At 47.5% G+C, this 18389-nt stretch overlaps 1 protein-coding gene across 8 annotated transcripts in view; it reads left to right on the top strand.

The window, feature by feature from the left end:
- The window catches only part of UBR4 (ubiquitin protein ligase E3 component n-recognin 4), a 127023-nt gene that overhangs the window by 80264 nt on the left and 28370 nt on the right, over window positions 1-18389 (top strand). For all 8 annotated transcript variants that reach the window (XM_027109972.1, XM_027109971.1, XM_027109973.1 and 5 more), the window contains 19 exons: window positions 373-618; window positions 1944-2112; window positions 2637-2781; window positions 3364-3449; window positions 4166-4253; window positions 4515-4708; window positions 6328-6567; window positions 6982-7120; window positions 7847-7972; window positions 8087-8215; window positions 8994-9337; window positions 11014-11104; window positions 11444-11528; window positions 11708-11835; window positions 15212-15341; window positions 15465-15622; window positions 16365-16474; window positions 17196-17337; window positions 18023-18104. In XM_027109972.1, coding sequence (XP_026965773.1) covers window positions 373-618; window positions 1944-2112; window positions 2637-2781; window positions 3364-3449; window positions 4166-4253; window positions 4515-4708; window positions 6328-6567; window positions 6982-7120; window positions 7847-7972; window positions 8087-8215; window positions 8994-9337; window positions 11014-11104; window positions 11444-11528; window positions 11708-11835; window positions 15212-15341; window positions 15465-15622; window positions 16365-16474; window positions 17196-17337; window positions 18023-18104 — 2832 coding nt within the window. The remainder of the gene's footprint in view (window positions 1-372; window positions 619-1943; window positions 2113-2636; window positions 2782-3363; window positions 3450-4165; window positions 4254-4514; window positions 4709-6327; window positions 6568-6981; window positions 7121-7846; window positions 7973-8086; window positions 8216-8993; window positions 9338-11013; window positions 11105-11443; window positions 11529-11707; window positions 11836-15211; window positions 15342-15464; window positions 15623-16364; window positions 16475-17195; window positions 17338-18022; window positions 18105-18389) is intronic.

Here is an 18389-nt window from a genome sequence, read left to right on the forward strand (position 1 = left end):
AGATACAGCCATGAGCAAGATAGACAGAACTCTGCCCAGCAAACAAGACAAGTAAAAACTTACAAGATTGCTAAGCGTCCATAGACAAAATGTGGGGTGCGGTATTGTTGCATATTGTTGTGGTCAGCTAAGGAGGAGAATCATCTTCTTCACAGGAGTGGGGGCTGGGAGCCAGCCTCTGTGTAGTTGTTGCAGTACTTGTCAGATATTTCCAAAGAGGGTGTAAATTCTTCTGGGAACTTCCAGCAGAGGACCTGGACAAAGGAGGTGGTGGGAGTAGGGCAGCCCTGGCGTCTGGAGCAGGTGCTCCCGTTCTTGTGTGTGAGTCTCGCAGTTGTGTCAGAGCTGAGCCCCTGTCTCCTCTGCCTGCAGCTGTCCTGTACTTCCTCCTCCAAGTCAGCTTCTTGGTGGATGAGGGCGTGTCTCCGGTGCTGCTGCAGCTGCTCTCCTGTGCTCTGTGTGGCAGCAAAGTCCTCGCTGCACTGGCGGCCTCGGCAGGGCCCTCCAGTGCTTCCTCCTCCTCAGCCCCTGTGGCCACTGGTTCTGGACAAGCCACAACACAGTCAAAGTCGTCCACAAAGAAGAGTAAGAAAGAAGAAAAGGAAAAGGAGAAAGAGGGTAAGGGTCACCTTCTTGTCTCAGTGACCAGGGTGATGTGTTCTTATCTCTCTGAGAGCACATCGTTCATTCTCTTCTTCTTTTTTTTTTAATTAATTTTTATTGGCATATAGTTGCTTTACAACGTTGTGTTAGTTTCTTGCTGTATTGCAAAGTGAATCAGTCATACGTATATATATATACCCTCTTTTTTTAGATTTCCTTCCCACTTAGTTCACCACTGAGCACTGAGTAGAGTTCCCTGTGCTATACAGTAGGTTCTCATTAGTTATCTGTTTTACACATAGTAGTGTATGCATGTCAGTCCCAGTCTCCCAGTTCATTGCATTCCCCCCTTCCCCCCTTGGTAACCATAAGTTTGTCATTCTCTTCTTCTGAAAGGTTTTTCATCCTGATTTACAGGGACCTAAAACCCAAATGCCCTCTAGTGTCATTTTCAGTTATGTTGAAGGTGACACCTTAAAGAGTGTGACTTCCGTACCTAGTGTCTGTAACGGGAAATGTCAAAGTGCACCATACATTTTTACTAGGCCCAAGTTTCTTTTAATATGAAATAATAACACTTGCTTCGTGGAGAGATTGTCGGTGTTAAATGAAACTATGCTTATAAATGTGCCTTGTAAACTGGTAAATGCTCTACAAATGGACACTGTAGTGAGCTTTAGCTGATTCCTTGCCATCAGAAAGGCAAAAGCGTTTTTCTGCGTTCCTGATTTTCATGGTCCTTGGAGGCCTGAGACAGGTGATGGGTGGAGAGCAGTTGAGGTTCACATTCCCCAATGAATTATTCAGATCTCTCTGTGCCAGTCTGTGGTAATGTTGACTGTTGTAGGTAGCAAACTTCTGAAAGGAAATTCCTTCTCCAATGTGACTATCTTTGTCGGTGCCAGGCTTGTAGAGGTACTTTTTTTGGTAGGATTATTATATCTGGGGCTGACTTTTTGTCTCTCAGTAAGCAACTGAAAGTTTTTTTTTTTTTTTCCCCTGCGGTACGCGGGCCTCTCACTGTTGTGGCCTCTCCTGTTGCGGAGCACAGGCTCCGGACGCGCAGGCCCAGCAGCCATGGTTCACGGGCCCAGCCGCTCCGCAGCACACGGGATCCTCCTGGACCGGGGCACGAACCCGCGTCCCCTGCATCGGCAGGCGGACTCCCAACCACTGTGCCACCAGGGAAGCCCCTGAAAGTTGTTTTCAAATCATAACCATTTTGGTGAAACTTTAAAACATGGACAGAATTCCCTCTCTTTCCACCTGAGCACTGGCTGTAGGACCCTAGACCACTTATTCCTACTTTTCAGCCCTTCAGTCCTGCTTTGATCTTGCAGGTGAGAGCTCAGGAAGCCAGGAGGATCAGCTGTGCACAGCTCTGGTGAACCAGCTGAACAAATTTGCAGATAAGGAGACCTTGGTCCAGTTTCTGCGTTGCTTCCTCTTAGAGTCCAATTCTTCCTCGGTGCGCTGGCAGGCCCACTGCCTGACGCTGCATATCTACAGGTAGGGTCCGGGGCTTAGTTTTAGCAGACTGTGTGGGTCTGGGACCAGAGTGGGTGATGTATCAGCAGTTCTGTCTTGGCTCTATGTTCCATACTCAAGGTCGTCCGTACTATAAGTATTTACACCAATCTGAATCCTCTTGACTATTACAGATTTCTTCATTGAGTTATCTGCTTTTTGGCTATTAAACTGATGTCAGAAGCAAGAGATGATCTGTTTTCCACTAAGGAGGCTATGTTTACAAGTTTGTAAAATGACCAGGCTTGACTCTTTAGGGTAACAAAGCTCAGTTTCTGCCATTGAGAGATGTCAGATGGTGGGAATAAATCACCTCCTGAAGACAGGAAAGGATCATGCTACATCTGTTAAGGTTGATTGTCAAAAGAACAGTAGAGCCATTCAAACTTAACCCATAGTTGTGGGGAAATAGATACATCTCCAAAACGGTACCTGGGCCTTGTTGATAAATAAAGGAACCTCAGGGTTTTCTGCTGCTTATAATATGAGCTGTCATTTATCTACAGAAACTCTAGCAAATCTCAACAGGAGCTCCTGCTAGATCTGATGTGGTCTATATGGCCAGAACTCCCAGCCTACGGTCGTAAGGCTGCCCAATTTGTGGACCTACTAGGATATTTCTCCTTGAAAACCCCACAAACAGAGAAGAAGGTAACAGATGATTGACGGTTGGAGAGGCTAACTTGGCCACATTTTAACCTTTTTTATCTTGAGTTAAGAACGTTATGATCAACCCACATGGGAGTACATATATGAAATCTCTTTTAAATATATATTAAGCACTCCCAGTATGTATGCCACCTAGATAATATACACTAGCAAATAAGTATAGTCTGAATTTGGCTTAGCCAATAGAAGTAGATAAAGTGGGGAAGAAAATGCAACTCATTAAAGTTGCTTGGGAAAGAAAGTGCTCCTCTGGGTTTCCTGGCAGTCCTGATCACATATCCAACGTGTTTTTGCAATTAGATAACCATTTCATGGCTTCTCCATAATAATAAAATTTCTCTCCCTCCACAAGGTATAGAAAGAGGGGCTGTCACTAAGATCGTGGAAACTACTAAAGAAGATAGAATCCTTTAAATGACTAGGAGTTAGGCTCAGCTTTGTTTGATTCTGAATGAGGGCTGCTACTTCTAGGGAGGTATCAGCTAGAAAGCAGAGGAAAAGTCTTTGCCAGTAAGACTTTCCCTTGGGCTTTGATTCTGGTCCTATATTGACTTCTGTTTTCAGTTGAAAGAATATTCACAGAAGGCTGTGGAGATTCTTCGTACTCAGAACCACATTCTTACCAACCATCCCAACTCCAACATTTACAAGTGAGTTTTGTTCTGCTTTCTTCCTATTTGAAGCTCGGTCAACAGTCCAGTTGCTATTTCCACATTGATTGGCTCTTACTTATGAATCAATACGCTCCTGTCTAGTTGGTCTTTGAATCCCTCCCTTGTAGTTGGGGCCTTGTGCATAGAAGGTGCTCAAAATGTAACTGCTGAATTAGGGTTTGGTAAGCAATGATTTAAGAAGGTCTCTAGTTTTCAGGGGTCTAAGTGTAAATCACATAAGGCAAGTTTACAGAAATGGCTGCATTAAAAAAAAAAAAAAACTTTGGAAGACACTGTTGGCTAAACGGTCAGTTTATTATTTCCCTGGTTTATTAGTGACTGTTCTTTTTTTTTCTCCAAACTTTATTGGGGTATAATTTACATACAACAAAATTTACACATTACAAGTGTACAATTCAGTGATTTTTTAGTAAATTTAATTGTGACTCTTCTTTGAGTCAGATTTTAATGTAACATTTAGGATTCCTGTGACCTCAGAACAGCTCAGAAATAGGGAACGTCTAAGGTCACTCCGTTGAAATTCCCTTCCTGTGACTTAACTCTGTTGGGATGTCTCACATTTCCTTGTGTTCTCACTAGAGTGGAGCTTGCCTTGGGGAATATGGAGCCATGGTTTTCTCATGGCTTCTTTGTGAAGCTCCATGCTTCCTAAAATGAAAATCTCCTTATGCTAAGACTGCTTTCTTCCTTAGCACCTTGTCTGGCCTAGTGGAGTTTGATGGCTATTACCTGGAGAGTGATCCCTGCCTTGTGTGTAATAATCCAGAAGTGCCGTTTTGTGTAAGTGACATCTTTAACATGGACAGTCCCGAGGCTTACAGGGCCAGTGGGTTTCTTGTTTTTAGAGGTTGATTATTACTGCATAGGCATCCCTCTCCCAGTGGTTGGTTGCAGTTGTATTAATCCTTACCTGCCCTGCTACCTTAAATAGAAACTTCATCCATGGATGAAGAGTGGGTTACACTGATGAGTTTTGAAGAGGACAGGATGAGCCGTTAGCCTTGAACTAACACACTGTTTTGTGTTTACTTTTGCATTTAGTATATCAAGCTGTCTTCCATTAAAGTGGACACAAGGTACACCACCACCCAGCAGGTTGTGAAGCTCATTGGCAGCCACACCATCAGCAAAGTGACAGTGAAAATTGGGGACCTGAAACGGACCAAGATGGTGCGGACTATCAACCTCTATTACAACAACCGAACTGTGCAGGCCATCGTGGAGCTGAAAAACAAGTACGGGCTTTTCAGACTTGGGGAGGGGCAGCAGGCTTATGAGGCTCAATACCAGTTGTTGCCTTTGATTGCTGGAATCAGGTAAAGCAGCACATTCCTGGAGGCCTAGTATGTCCTCTTGCCTCCTTAGGTCATGGCTGAAGGACACAGGTGAAACACCAGTTCTTAAGGATGCTGACGAAAACTATTTTGAAATTATGTCCCATGGAGCCCTCAGGGTCTAAGACCTTCAACAGCCTGAAGGGAAGCTGAGTGAGGGGGACTCTAGGCTTCTCATACCCATGTTAACTAGAGCGGTTCTATTTTTAGATAGACGATTCTATAGGGGAAGTAGTTGTTTCTTGGATTAAGACACTGTTCTCTTGTTCACAGAGCAGGTAGTATTTCTCAAGGAGGTTCTCTAGTTTGAAGTCCTTCCATTTCTGCATGGTGCATTCCCTCTACGTATACTGATGTTGGATCTTTCTAGCTTATCTGTCCCAACATCTGAATCTCAAGGCATGTTGTATATGGGCCAAAGAAGACACTAGCATGGGTTATATAGTGTCAGCTTTTACAGAGACAGACCACTTGTTGTTGAAGACTCAGGCATTTATGTTAGGCAGAGAATATAAGTAGTTGCTATTTGAATGTTTAGACCTACAGGGAGTGCTGCTCTGTGCATAGAATGGAAGTGTTGGTATTACTCTAAAAGTAGCATAAAGCTAGCGTGTACCACATGAACAAATGGCCACAGGAGCTCTGCTTAAAGGAAGTTTTCTCTTTGTCGTTTGAAAAGCATAGTTAACGTTGATGATCTGCAAGTAGAAGCTGCTCATTGGGATGACCCAGTTCCCTCTGGAGAAGGTGGATTTGATTCTTTGTTGTGTAGAGTCAGCGTAGCTGCTGGTAAAGACCTCAGACTCTGGAATGAGACTGTGGGTTCACATCCCTTGTAGAATTTACGTAGCCTCAGTTTCCTTAACTGTAAAATGTATAAAAGTTTCCTTAACTGTAAAAATTACACACTTTCAAGGTGTTATTTTAAGGATTAAATGTGTTAGTATATGTGAAGTGCTGAGAACAGAGCCTGACGCATAGTAAGTGCTCAGTAAATATTAGCTCTAATCGTATTCATATAATTACCTCTAAATTATCCCATGCCTTTACTCTTTCTGACTCTACTTGGCAGTTAGTCCGGATCCTGGTATGTCCCTCTGCCTCTCTAAAGCAACCTGAGTGTTATCCTTCCAAGGTAGTTGTCTTGATAGGAACTCATGGCAGTCGTCATCACGGTACCTCTTGGGATTCCAGGCTTCAGCGTGGCATGCTCTTGGAGTAATATCTTCCCTTGATGTGCATTCCCTTGTTTTTCTGGAGTATCAAAAATTATCATATATAATGTCTTAAAGCACCTGTATGTTCTCCCCCCCCTTTTTTTTTTTAAGAGAGAAAGAATAGAGGAAACATTTTTTAAATTAAGTTGCTTTTATTTGCCAGATTTCCTTTCCTTAGACTTAATTGCCTTAGAAGAATAGGTAGGGACAGTCTTCTCTTCGTCTCATCGGACTGTCACTGCTGAGGGTCTTGTGAGAGGCTCTTAGGCCATCTGCCCCTCTGTCTGACACTGTCTCTCCTAGGCCGGCTCGCTGGCACAAAGCCAAGAAGGTTCAGCTGACCCCCGGGCAGACAGAGGTGAAGATCGATCTGCCTTTGCCAATAGTGGCTTCCAACCTGATGATTGAGTTTGCAGACTTCTATGAAAACTATCAGGCCTCCACGGAGACCCTGCAGTGCCCACGCTGTAGTGCCTCAGTTCCTGCCAACCCAGGGGTCTGCGGCAACTGTGGAGAGAATGTCTACCAGTGTCACAAATGCAGGTAAGTGAGTGGTTGTCACCCAGGCCAGGCACATTCCTTGTATTTTTCTGTAAGAGTCTCCTTGTGCTCAATTTCATTGTGTGGTGCCCTCATAATAACTACAGGATCATGGGTATGTAGAGTGCAGAGTTCAAGGGTGGAAAACGGGAGGGAAGGGGAAGAGTGGGGTGTGTGTGGGCGTGCGCATGCATGTGAATTCACGAGACCATCCAGTGGTGGGTGGTGCTGGGGTCCCTAGGTTTGGTTCTGGGTCTCCCTTTCTTGTTACCTGGTTGCTTAAGTCATCCTCGCCTATTTGCTGCTGCCCCTCCGAGAGTCCCTGCAATAGTTTGCAGTGTATAGACGTGGCACGGTCCATCTCCTCTCCCTACAAATCCTCTGCTGCCCCCTGACCCAATCACTATGGTTTTTCAGATCCATCAACTATGATGAAAAGGACCCCTTTCTGTGCAATGCCTGTGGCTTCTGTAAATACGCTCGCTTCGACTTCATGCTCTATGCCAAGCCTTGCTGTGCAGTGGATCCCATTGAGAATGAAGAAGACCGGAAGAAGGTAAGGCCGCCTCCGTCCGAGACTCAGCAGGGCTTTGATCTGAGCTGTGGACTGAGCTGATGTGGGGAGTGTGCTTTTCCTTCTAGCTGAAGTTTTCTCAACTCAGCACTGTTTTCAGGGCTCAGCTTTTGAGTGGCAACAAATAAGACAGATATATTGGAACACATGGTTTGTGTAGGATTTTGGAGACATGTTAATGAAACTAGAATATCTCAAGCGACAAATGACAAGATTTGGAAAGGCAGGTAGAAGTGGGGTGACTTGCCCTGCATTTGTTCCACAGGCTGCTTCAAATTGCAGCTGCTGGCCTTCCCTCATTGTTGGCTTGTCCAGGGGCTAGTTCTCTGCCAGCCTGATGTGGTGGGACTGGATATGGGAGGACAGGGAAGAGGGGGGAACTGTCAGGATAGTCACTAGCAGCAGCAGCCTGGCAAAGCAAAAGAACACCTGGCTGTGGAGTCAGAAGGTTGAAAGTTCCAGTTCCACCTGTGCTTTTTAGTACTGTGTGACCTGGCATAAGTCACTGCTCTCAGCATTGTTTATTTATACGTATATCGTATACGTTGTGTATTATTAAAAATAACATACCCTCCCCACAGGATTATTGTGAAGAATAGAAATAACGTATGAAACACAGTACCTGACCTAGAGGTCCCTGACCGATCACTCAGGGAAAACCTTCATGCTGACGAGCCTTCACGCACGCCCCTGTCTCTTCCTGTCTAGGCTGTTTCCAACATCAACACACTTCTGGACAAAGCAGATCGAGTGTATCACCAGCTGATGGGACATCGGCCACAGCTGGAGAACCTGCTCTGCAAAGTGAACGAGGCAGCTCCTGAAAAGCCGCAGGTAGTCCAAAGCTGGAGGGACATTTGGAGAGGGTTCTGGGTCAGAAGCAGAAGACTAGCCCCTGGGTGAGGCCATCTCATGGTGGAAGGCTGACAGCTTCCCTCTTGGTTGCAGGATGACTCGGGGACGGCTGGGGGCATCAGTTCCACCTCAGCCAGTGTGAACCGGTACATCCTGCAGTTGGCACAGGAGTACTGTGGAGACTGCAAGAACTCTTTCGATGAACTCTCCAAAATCATCCAGGTAGAGAAATGGGAGCAGCTGGACAGTGTGCTTTGTCGTGTGTTATCGATGTCGTTTCCAAAGCAGTTCTTTGCTCTCCCCCAGCAGCTCAGCTCCGGGGGTGCCCTTGCCCAGCCGCATAGCTTCTCTCCCACAGCGGTTTTGGGTGCTCGGTAGAGAGCTGAGTTCATTCCGGAAAACAGAATAACGGAGATTATTATAGATGTGTTTTTCTTGACCATTCACAGCCCATCTTTTAGTAGAGGGGTTAACTGGTTTTAAAAAAATAAGGTGCCAAGGTTTTGTTCCTGTTTTTTCTGATAGACGTGTTTGCAGGCTTGAAGGGTAGGGCACACCAACTCCAGTCAACCAGGGTGGGCCATACGGTGGATGGCATGTTACAGACCCCACCCCCATGGGAGGGAAGGCTAGCCGCAGACAAGAGGAGCCAGGGTCCTTGTCCCTTAAGTTGCTGGTGTGCCATCTTTGCTACACGTGCCTACGTTCCTGACTTTGTTCTTTATGAGACAGTGTTACGTGGGAGTTAAGGGCGTGGGCCTGTGATCAGAGGCTGAGTTCTAACTCTGCCACTTACTTTGGTCAAGCCAACCCCTCTAAGCTTGTTTCCTCCTCTATAAAATGGGGATAAAGTATCTAACTGGTAAGGTTATCAAGAGGGCTAAATTAGATAATGCATGTAAAGTGTTTTTTCAAACCAAAGCTGATTTCTAGTTAACTTCCTCTTTTTCTTTATTTTAATTGCTGATTTCTTTCTCCTTTGTCTTTTTTTTTTCCTTAGAAAGTTTTTGCTTCACGCAAAGAGTTGCTGGAATACGACCTTCAGCAGAGGGAAGCAGCCACCAAATCATCTCGGACCTCCGTGCAGCCCACCTTCACTGCCAGCCAGTACCGCGCCTTGTCCGTCCTGGGCTGTGGCCACACATCCTCCACCAAGTGCTACGGCTGCGCCTCGGCCGTCACAGAGCACTGTATCACCCTGCTCCGGGCCCTGGCCACCAACCCCGCCCTGAGGCACATCCTTGTCTCCCAGGGCCTCATCAGGGAGCTCTTTGATTATAATCTTCGCAGAGGCTCTGCGGCCATGCGGGAGGAGGTCCGCCAGCTCATGTGCCTCCTGACCCGGTCAGAGCTTGCGCCGTGGTGATGGGGGCCGGTCATGCCTGCTCGTGCTTTGGTGGGGGCGGCAGCGGTGCTGGGAGCACCAGAGGGTGCACGGAACCGTGCTTCTCCCTGCCAAACAGCTTCGCTAGCTTATAATAGAGAAAAAAAATGGGAAGAGGTCCTGGGTATAGCTGAACAAACTTGGGGAGCATTTGAAGCCCGGGTTTCTGTGTAGGTAGTATGTTTGGCTTGTACTTGGTTGGTACCAGTGGGGTTTGCTGAGGAAGCAGTTTCTGAGTTTTGGTGAGGGAGGAGAAGGGTGCAGCGGGGCACTTGGACTCAAGACTCACACAGAGGAAGGCAGTTGGAGCAGTGGAGCCTAGGGATTAAGAGCTTGGATCTGGATCAGAAAGACCCAGTATCGGATATTTTGTACTACGTGCCTTGGACACATTTCTTAACTTCTCTGAGCCTAAGGTTTCCTTATCTGAGAAATACTGACAGTGGCAAATATCTTAAAGGCTTGTGGTGAGGATAGACTAACATAATTCATGCAAGTAATAACTCATATTTGTGGAGTACTTAGTCTGTGCCCATACAGTACCCACAGCTGGATTTGGATTATTTACTGAGTATGTTGCATAAGTTCTGGAACATGTTAGCTGGTTGGTAAGTATTACTTGCTGTATTACTTATTCACTCATCTAACCAATATTTATTGAGCATCTGCTGAATGCTAGGCACCGTTCTAAACTCTGAGGATACAGTGGTAGATGAAACAAAGTCCCCGCACTCATGTAGCTTACGTTCTAGAGGGGAGAAGGGCAGTAAACAGGTAATTACACGGTACAGTGTCAGGAGATTAGATGTGAAGAGTGGTACAGCTGGGATGGCAACTCTGATTGTGGGTGGGGTTGCTGCGGAGGATAAAGTGGTCAAGGACGACCTCTGAGGGGTGATACTTGAGCAGAGCCCTGCGTGAGGTGAGGGGGCAAGTCATGCAGATACTGAAGGCGCGGGCAGCACACAGAGGAAATAGCAAGTGTCAGGAGGAGAGGCAGGGGTGTGCCCGGGGTGTGAGGGGCGGGGGAGCCCTTGTGCATGGAGTGAAGGATACCAGTTGGGGAACAAAGGGGAGGGGATTTAGTGAGAGATCGCCAGGGCCCTGATCCTGCAGGGTCTCGTAGGCCATTATAAGAACTTGGATTTTATTCAAGACACGTTGGGAAGCAAGAAAGGGATGTGACACAATTCGTGGGGTTTTTTTATTATTAAAATATACATTATTACAAAGGGACACAGATGGGAAATGTGGATGCCTTGTGGGAAATGAAGTGAGGGCAGTTGGCGAAGATGAGGAAAGAGTTGTGGCCAAGGCTGAGGGTGGACATCTAGATTCTGGAGACTGACACACCAGGCAGTGTCTGGGGGCTGTGCAGCCTGGGATGTGGGCTGGGGAGAAAATCCCCCGTGTGTCAGTGCTGCTCTGTTCTCAGTCGGCGTCTCCTCCCAGGAAAGGCGGCTGGGGCGTGCCCTTTTTTTTACACAGCAGGGTTTTGTGGGGCTAGTGTGTCTTCTTGCCCCTGGGAAGGCTGGGTAGCCCTAGACATTGATTTCCTTTTCTCTGGGCTCCTTCAAGTGCAAAGGAGGGACACAGCCAATGGTGAATAACAGGACTCCTTTCTCTGCTTCCCTAGGGACAATCCAGAGGCCACCCAGCAAATGAACGACCTGATTATTGGCAAAGTCTCCACAGCCCTGAAGGGCCACTGGGCCAATCCTGATCTGGTGAGCAGGCTGGCCGTCTCCTCACTCTCTGCCTTCATTCCCTCGGCTTCCTCCCCGCCGGTCTCGTTTGCAGAGACGAGAGGGAGGGAGGGAGCGGCACATTTGCAGAGCTCATGTCCCACAAAGATTTTCCCAGGTCAGAGTCAACCTCAGAGAGAAGAGAAATGAGTGGTTGGCCCTGTGGAGGGTCTCCATCTCTCCACTGTCCCTCTGATGGTCCACCTGTGACCAGACGTTCTAATGCTGAGTCCCTGGATCTGAGCATGGACGTGAGCCCTAGTCCTGGGATTGACCCTGCAGACCCTCCTCTACTCATGTCTGTTCCTGTTGGCCTTCTAGGCAAGTAGCCTTCAGTATGAAATGCTGTTGCTGACAGACTCTATCTCGAAGGAGGACAGCTGCTGGGAGCTCCGCTTACGCTGTGGTGAGTTTGGGGGGACGTCTGGTTAGCAGCTTGCCAGAGAAAGGAGAGGAGGCTTCAGGGCGCAGTCCTAGGCGCAGGGCGGGAGAGGGCAGGGGAAGCTGTGCTTGGGCAGCCTTGCCACGGCAGGCGTGATGTGTTCTATGATCACATGTGACTCTGCCTTTCCTTCCTCTGCCCAGCACTCAGCCTTTTCCTCATGGCCGTGAACATTAAGACTCCCGTGGTTGTTGAGAACATTACCCTCATGTGCCTGCGGATCTTGCAGAAGCTGATTAAACCACCTGCTCCCACCAGCAAGAAGAACAAGGTACGGGGCCAAGAGGGAGGGCGGGGTGCAGGCCCTGGCCAGCACCTGACCTGCCTCTAAAGGCCTCTGCTCACCTGAACTCGCTCTCCCTGGGCGGTACCGATGCTTCCTTTGCGGCAGTTCAGCGGAGATGGGTTGGGGTTTTTGAGAAGGAATGTTTCTCAGAGGGAACTCAAGAGAAAAACAAACACAGAAATACAAACGCGTAGAACAAAGTGGTTAGCCGTGGAGGACTGCCTCTTTCTCCGGTCCCGTCAGATGACTCGCAGCTCCCAGAGGACACAGTGTTCTTTCCTACCCCTGTGCCTTTGTACGTGCAGTTTTGCGCAGTGGTGGAAGTCCTGGGCTCTGAGGCAGACCTCTTGATTTCAAATCCCAGCTCTTCCATTCACTAGCACTGTGACTTGGGCATGTTATTTAACTTAGGTTGCTTGGTTACCCCATCTATAAAATGGGAATACAGCTTCCACCTGAAGTGTTGGGAAGAGTAAATGACTTAATGCAGGTCAAGTGCTCAGAGCAGTGTCTGGCCCATGTTAATCCTTAATAACTGTTACTTGTGGCTGTATGGTGTCTCCTCTGCCTGGAATGCTCGCCTTCATTTTGTCAGCTGCTCCTTCAATTAACCAGTTCTCTGCTAGGCTGGCTATGAGCTCCTCGAATCCAGGGATTGTCTTACTAAGATGTTTTTATGTCCAGTGCATAGCGTGGTGTCTAGCATTATAATAGCCACTCAGCAAATCATTGTTAAGTGAATGAATAAAGCCAAGTTTTTAATCCTAAAATGGCCTAGCCACAGATGAACTTGCTTACACCAGTCGGGCTGTAATTCTTTCCCTTGGCCGTGCCTGAGACCGTCAGTGCCTCTTATCCATCTTTGTAGTCCTTGGGCCATTCTCCTTCCTGCTCCATCCTGATGGAATCCCTTGGTGGGAAATGAAGTCTTCATTGTAGGATTCTGAGTAGTAAGCAGTAGGGAGGAAGCTGGGCAATGAACAGTTTACTCTGTTTCCCTTCCCTGGTCTGCCCGGACAGTCCTCAGACCCCGCTTCCTTCCCTTTGATGAAGGTTTACTTCGCCTCAGAGCTAAGTCTCAGCAAATAAAAATTGGTTGTTGATTGAAAAGAGGAACCTCATCCCCACGTAACTGTCATTTTTCCCACGGTGTGAGGTAAAAGATTTCCACAGGGTTCTTACTCTCTGAGCACTGAAGCCTCACATTTTGCTTAGTTTTAGCCTAAAGAGAGCAGCAGTTCTCAAAGTTTGGCTCATAGATCCCTGGGTGTTCCCAAGACTCCCAGGGAATCTGTGAGGTCAACATTGCTTTCATCATTACCCTAAGACGTGATTTGCCCTCTTCACTGTTTCGTGGCATTTGTGCTGATGGTGCCAAGTCAGTGATGGTGAGGCCACTGGAGGCTTAGCACGAAGAGGCTGTGGGCCCAGCTCCACTCAGAGCCGTGCTCTTCCCTGCCGTGCACTTTCCCTCTAGAGTGTCCTTGATGAAGCCTCGCAGGTTAATTTTAGTAAATCTTGACTCCTGAGTGCTAATCTTTTATTTTAAATGATTTAAAAAATTTTATTTATTTAATTTATTTATTTATGGCTGTGTTGGGTCTTCGTTGCTGCGTGCAGGCTTCCTCTAGTTGTGGTGAGCGGGGCCTACTCTTCGTTGCGGTGCACGGGCTTCTCGTTGCGGTAGCTTCTCTTGTTGCGGAGCACAGGCTCTAGTCACGTGGGCTTCGGTAGTTGTGGCTCGCGGGCTCTAGAGTGCAGGCTCAGTAGTTGTGGCGCCCGGGCTTCATTGCTCCGCGGCATGTGGGATCTTCCCGGACCAGGGCTCGAACCCATGTCCCCTGCGTTGTCAGGCGGATTCTTAACCACTGCACCACCAGGGAAGGCCAGCTAATCTTTTTAATATTCAGCAAGACGATGTGCGAGGCCCAGAGACAGTGCCCTGGCGCACTGTAGCGCAGCGGCTGTCCTGGGGAAAAGCACTTGTGTGACTGTGCTGCAGGCTGAACGAGTTGCTCTTTTCATGGAACCCTGTTTGTGCTTGAAAGGAGGGCTGATGGGCAAATTGTGGTTGTTCAGAATTGGGTGTTTGGTAGACGTTTTCTTATGAAGTGAATAAAGTGAGCTTATCACTTAAAGAGGAATTGACGTAACTTGGTGAACCAGTATTTTCCAAACGACCAGTACATGTTACCGAATCATGTGAGAGTAAACGATGAATTTTAGTGGAATGGAATACGAAACATTTATTGATTGGTTTCAGATTCCTCATTCTAGCCAGTCTTTACGAACCTATAATTTGTTAAATTTTGGTTTAGTATTAAAGAAAAAATCCACAATTAATTGAAAAACCTATTACAATATTCTTTTTTCCAACTAAATATCTGTGTGAGTAGTACTTCACCTCAAACAACATATCACAACAGTTTGAACTCAGAAGCAGGTATAAGAATCCAGCTGTCTTATTAAGGCAGTCTTTAAACAGTTTCAAAAATATAAAGCAGTGCAACTCTTTTCTCTAGATTATTTTTGTTTTGGAAAATATAAAAAATGTTATTTAGGTTGCCAGGTAATGGATTTATTCTTACTTTTAAATGAATTCATAAATATTTTAAGAATTGCTGAACCTTAATTTTTAATAGGTACATATTGATGGAGAGAGCTACACACACAAGAACTCTTTGGAGTCAGTAATTTTTTTTTTTTTTTTCGGTACGCGGGCCTCCCACTGCTGTGGCCTCTCCCGTTGGCGCAGCACAGGCTCCCAATGCGCAGGCTCAGCGGCCATGGCTCACAAGCCCAGCCACTCCACAGCATGTGGGACCCTCCGGGGCCGGGGCACGAACCCGTGTCTCCTGCATCGGCAGGCGGACTCTCAACCACTGCGCTACCAGGGAAGCCCTGGAGTCAGTAATTTTTAAGAGTAATGGGATCCTGAGGTCAAAAAGTTTGAGAACCCAGAGTCCTGGGGCTCTGCTGTGTAGGCTCCTTGGGATTAGTTATGGCTCTTTAAATTCTGGAGACTGCTTAGTGACCCCTTGAAGATTTATGTTTGGGAAACTACAAATCAGCCTTGGGATAGGAATTAGTATATGTGGCTATAAGACTGTCTGCAGGAAGCCAGTTACACCTTATCCTGCACAGTCAAAGTCAGTGACCCTAAGCTCAGCACGGAGTTGCTACTGCTAAATTAGATCAAAATGCTTTAAAGGAACATATGGGGGCATAAAAGACATGACTATTGATCCTTCAACATTCTTGCCTTTGCATATGTCCCCTTGGGGTGCCAGTGCTATTGTATTGCAGCTGTGGCTCAGATGTGCCCTCAGGCTCTCTCACCTTGTCCGCTTTCCTCCTGCAGGATGTTCCTGTCGAGGCCCTTACCACAGTTAAGCCATACTGCAATGAGATCCATGCCCAGGCTCAGCTCTGGCTCAAGAGAGACCCCAAGGCATCCTATGAAGCCTGGAAGAAGTGTCTTCCTATCAGAGGTGTGTCTGTCTCTTCAAGACTTGAGAAATCGGTCATTCCTACCCCATCCCAGCAGCCCCACAATCCCCCCCTTTCTGTCCCTTTCTTCTCCTTACCTCTCCCTGCACCCCTTTGCCTGCCAGGGATCGATGGCAACGGGAAGTCCCCCAGCAAATCAGAGCTCCACCATCTCTATTTGACTGAGAAGTACGTGTGGCGGTGGAAGCAGTTCCTGAGTCGTCGGGGGAAGAGGACCTCCCCCTTGGATCTCAAGCTGGGCCACAACAACTGGCTGCGGCAAGTGAGTGAGCGTCCCCTGCGCCCCTCGCCCTGCTGCGCTGGCCTCAGATCCCGAGCAGGGTGTTTCTGCTCCTCCCCACTTGTCTGCTCTGCTTTCTCTTCTTTCTCTTTGTTATTATTGCTTCCTTTCACATAGGTAGAGGTTCTCGGTTGCCGCCGCCAGCGTGGTGGACTGGCCGAAACAGAACTCTTTCCGCCTTCTCATCAAGCTCGTGATCTCTGGTCTCCTCCCTGACCACTGAATGGACCTGAGCCTCAGTGCCTGTACTCCCCTTTCTCCTTCCACCTTTCATATCTTCTGCTGTCCTCTTCCTCTTTCCAGCTAATGTTCTTAAAGATTAAAGTAATTATATTTTAGAGAATTCATTTGTCCATTGGTTCATAACATAAATAACTGGTTTACATTAAATGTTAAGTGTTCACCGTGTAGCTGTCCCCAAAATAGAATTATAGATGTCTTTGCTAAGGAGAATTCCTGCTTGTCTTTTTTCCTACTTCAGTCATCTTGGGTACATTCTCCAAAGTAGTTGATAGAGAAAATCTCCATGAAGAAGGTGGCTCTTAGGCAGCCTCTTTACCAGCCTGCAGCAGTCTGATCTTGTGTTAGCTGGTGATTTTTACCTTTAACCTTTCCTAGAGAGGTACTCAGAGGACTTCCTCTGGATGGGTGGCAGTTGACTGTGCCCTGTGGGGCCTGATGAGAGGCTGTTAGTTGAGCCGGGGCTTCTGTCCATACCCCACAGGTGCTTTTTACTCCCGCGACGCAGGCTGCACGGCAGGCAGCCTGTACCATAGTGGAAGCTCTGGCCACCATTCCCAGCCGCAAGCAGCAGGTCCTCGACCTCCTCACCAGGTACTGTTTGAGAGTGGGATGGGCAGGGTGGTTGGACTTCATCTCGAGCCCTTCCCACTTTCCCAGGGGAATCCATAGATCAGGGTGACTGGAGGCGCACCTGTGCTCTGTAACTGTCTCATTCCTTGTAGAAGATCACAGAAACAAAAAAGTTCTAAAAAGCTGAATTGTAGTGATAGTGCAATTGTAGTGGTAGTAGCAGTGGTGGTGGTGGTAATAGAGCAGCAGAATTTCAGCAGCTAGTATTTTTTGAGATCTTATGAGCTTATAAGTGCTTGGCATGCACTGTCTCATTTAATCCTTATCTGGGCTTAAAGTGGTTAATTAACTTACCTACTGGAAGGCAAGATTTGAATCCAGGCAGTCTAATCCCAAAGCCCACATTATTGGCCACTAAACTCTGGGAAACTTACCTTGTGAGTGACTCAGTCACAGCCATACTCGTGCTGCCCCAATAACCGCCATTCATATTTTGGTGCTTTATTGTTCCAAACGTGTATAGTTTGTTGCACTGCATTCCCTGTTGTGTGCTCTTGAGCTTTCCCCAAGTGTGGGGAGTTCCCGAGTGGGGAGTTTGGGGTTTTCTCGCCCCACCCCCTTCCTTCCATGGAAGAGGGAGTGAAGGACAGCAGAGGCATGAAAGATGGAAGAAGCAAAGAGGAGCTGTCAGGACTGTTGCAGCTGTTTGAGTTCTTTCTCAGTGCCTGTCTCTCCATGGCAGTTACCTGGACGAGTTGAGCGTAGCCGGGGAGTGTGCCGCCGAGTACCTGGCGCTCTACCAGAAGCTCATCACTTCAGCTCACTGGAAAGTCTACCTGGCAGCTCGAGGAGTCCTGCCCTACGTGGGCAACCTCATCACCAAGGTACCTCCGTCTCACCCAGCCCAGCAGAGCCCCTTTCCCTAGCTCTGCTTTCGTTGTCCTCTTTCTCTGCGTGAACTTTGTGGTGTTCTTTTATACCAAGAAGAAACATTTGTTGAAAATGCAGGCATACCTTGCCTTATTGCACTTTGCAGGCGACTGCGGATTTTTGATAAATTGAAGGTTTGTGGCAATGCTGCATCATAAGACTATCGGCGCCATTTTTCCAACAACATTAGTTTTTAATTAAGGTATAGACATTGTTTTCTTAGACATAAGCTATTGTACACTTACTAGATTACGGTCAAGTGTAGACGTGAGTTTTATATTCATGGGAAAAAACAAACAAATTTGTGTGACTCGCTTTATTGCAGGGGTCTGCAACTGACCCTGCAGTATTTCTGAGATCTGCGTGTGGTTACTTCTGTGACTTCACTGTGTTCATCATGAGGTTATGCAGTCTGTTGGGGTCACTTGGACTGTTCTCCATTTTTAAGCAGTCCCTTAACGTCATTGCAACTGTCCTTGGCTTCTTGGAAAGGAGTTCTGCAAAGTTCTGCAAATGCTCTCTCAGCTTGAGAGAGCATTAGAATAAAAACATGGTGCTGCCAGTTCCTGGACCAGTGGTGGGGTGGACCAGTGTCGTTGGCAGTGCTGTCACACTAACTGTGCTTATTGTCCTGTTTAGGAAATAGCCCGCTTGTTGGCCCTGGAGGAGGCCACCCTGAGCACTGATCTGCAGCAGGGCTATGCCCTCAAGAGTCTCACAGGTAGAGAGAGCCTCCCAGCCCTTCCTTTAGGGCACCCTGGGTATAGTTTGGGGACTGACCTTTAGTTCCTTGGTTGCTGTGGTTGACTCTCTTCTCTCTCATGTTGACCACACTGCACTTTTGAGGTCTGCGTTTTTCTCCTCAGGGATGGCTTTACGTCCTTTTTTTTTTTTTTTTTTGCGGTACGTGGGCCTCTCACTGTTGCGGCCTCTCCTGTTGCGGAGCACAGGCTCCGGACGCGCAGGCTCAGCGGCCATGGCTCACGGGCCCAGCCGCTCCGCGGCA

The sequence above is a fragment of the Aethalodelphis obliquidens genome, unplaced genomic scaffold (assembly GCF_003676395.1).
Source record: "Aethalodelphis obliquidens isolate GAN/ISIS:26980383/991018 unplaced genomic scaffold, ASM367639v1 scaffold9, whole genome shotgun sequence".
In the NCBI taxonomy this organism is placed as follows: Eukaryota; Metazoa; Chordata; class Mammalia; order Artiodactyla; family Delphinidae; genus Aethalodelphis; species Aethalodelphis obliquidens.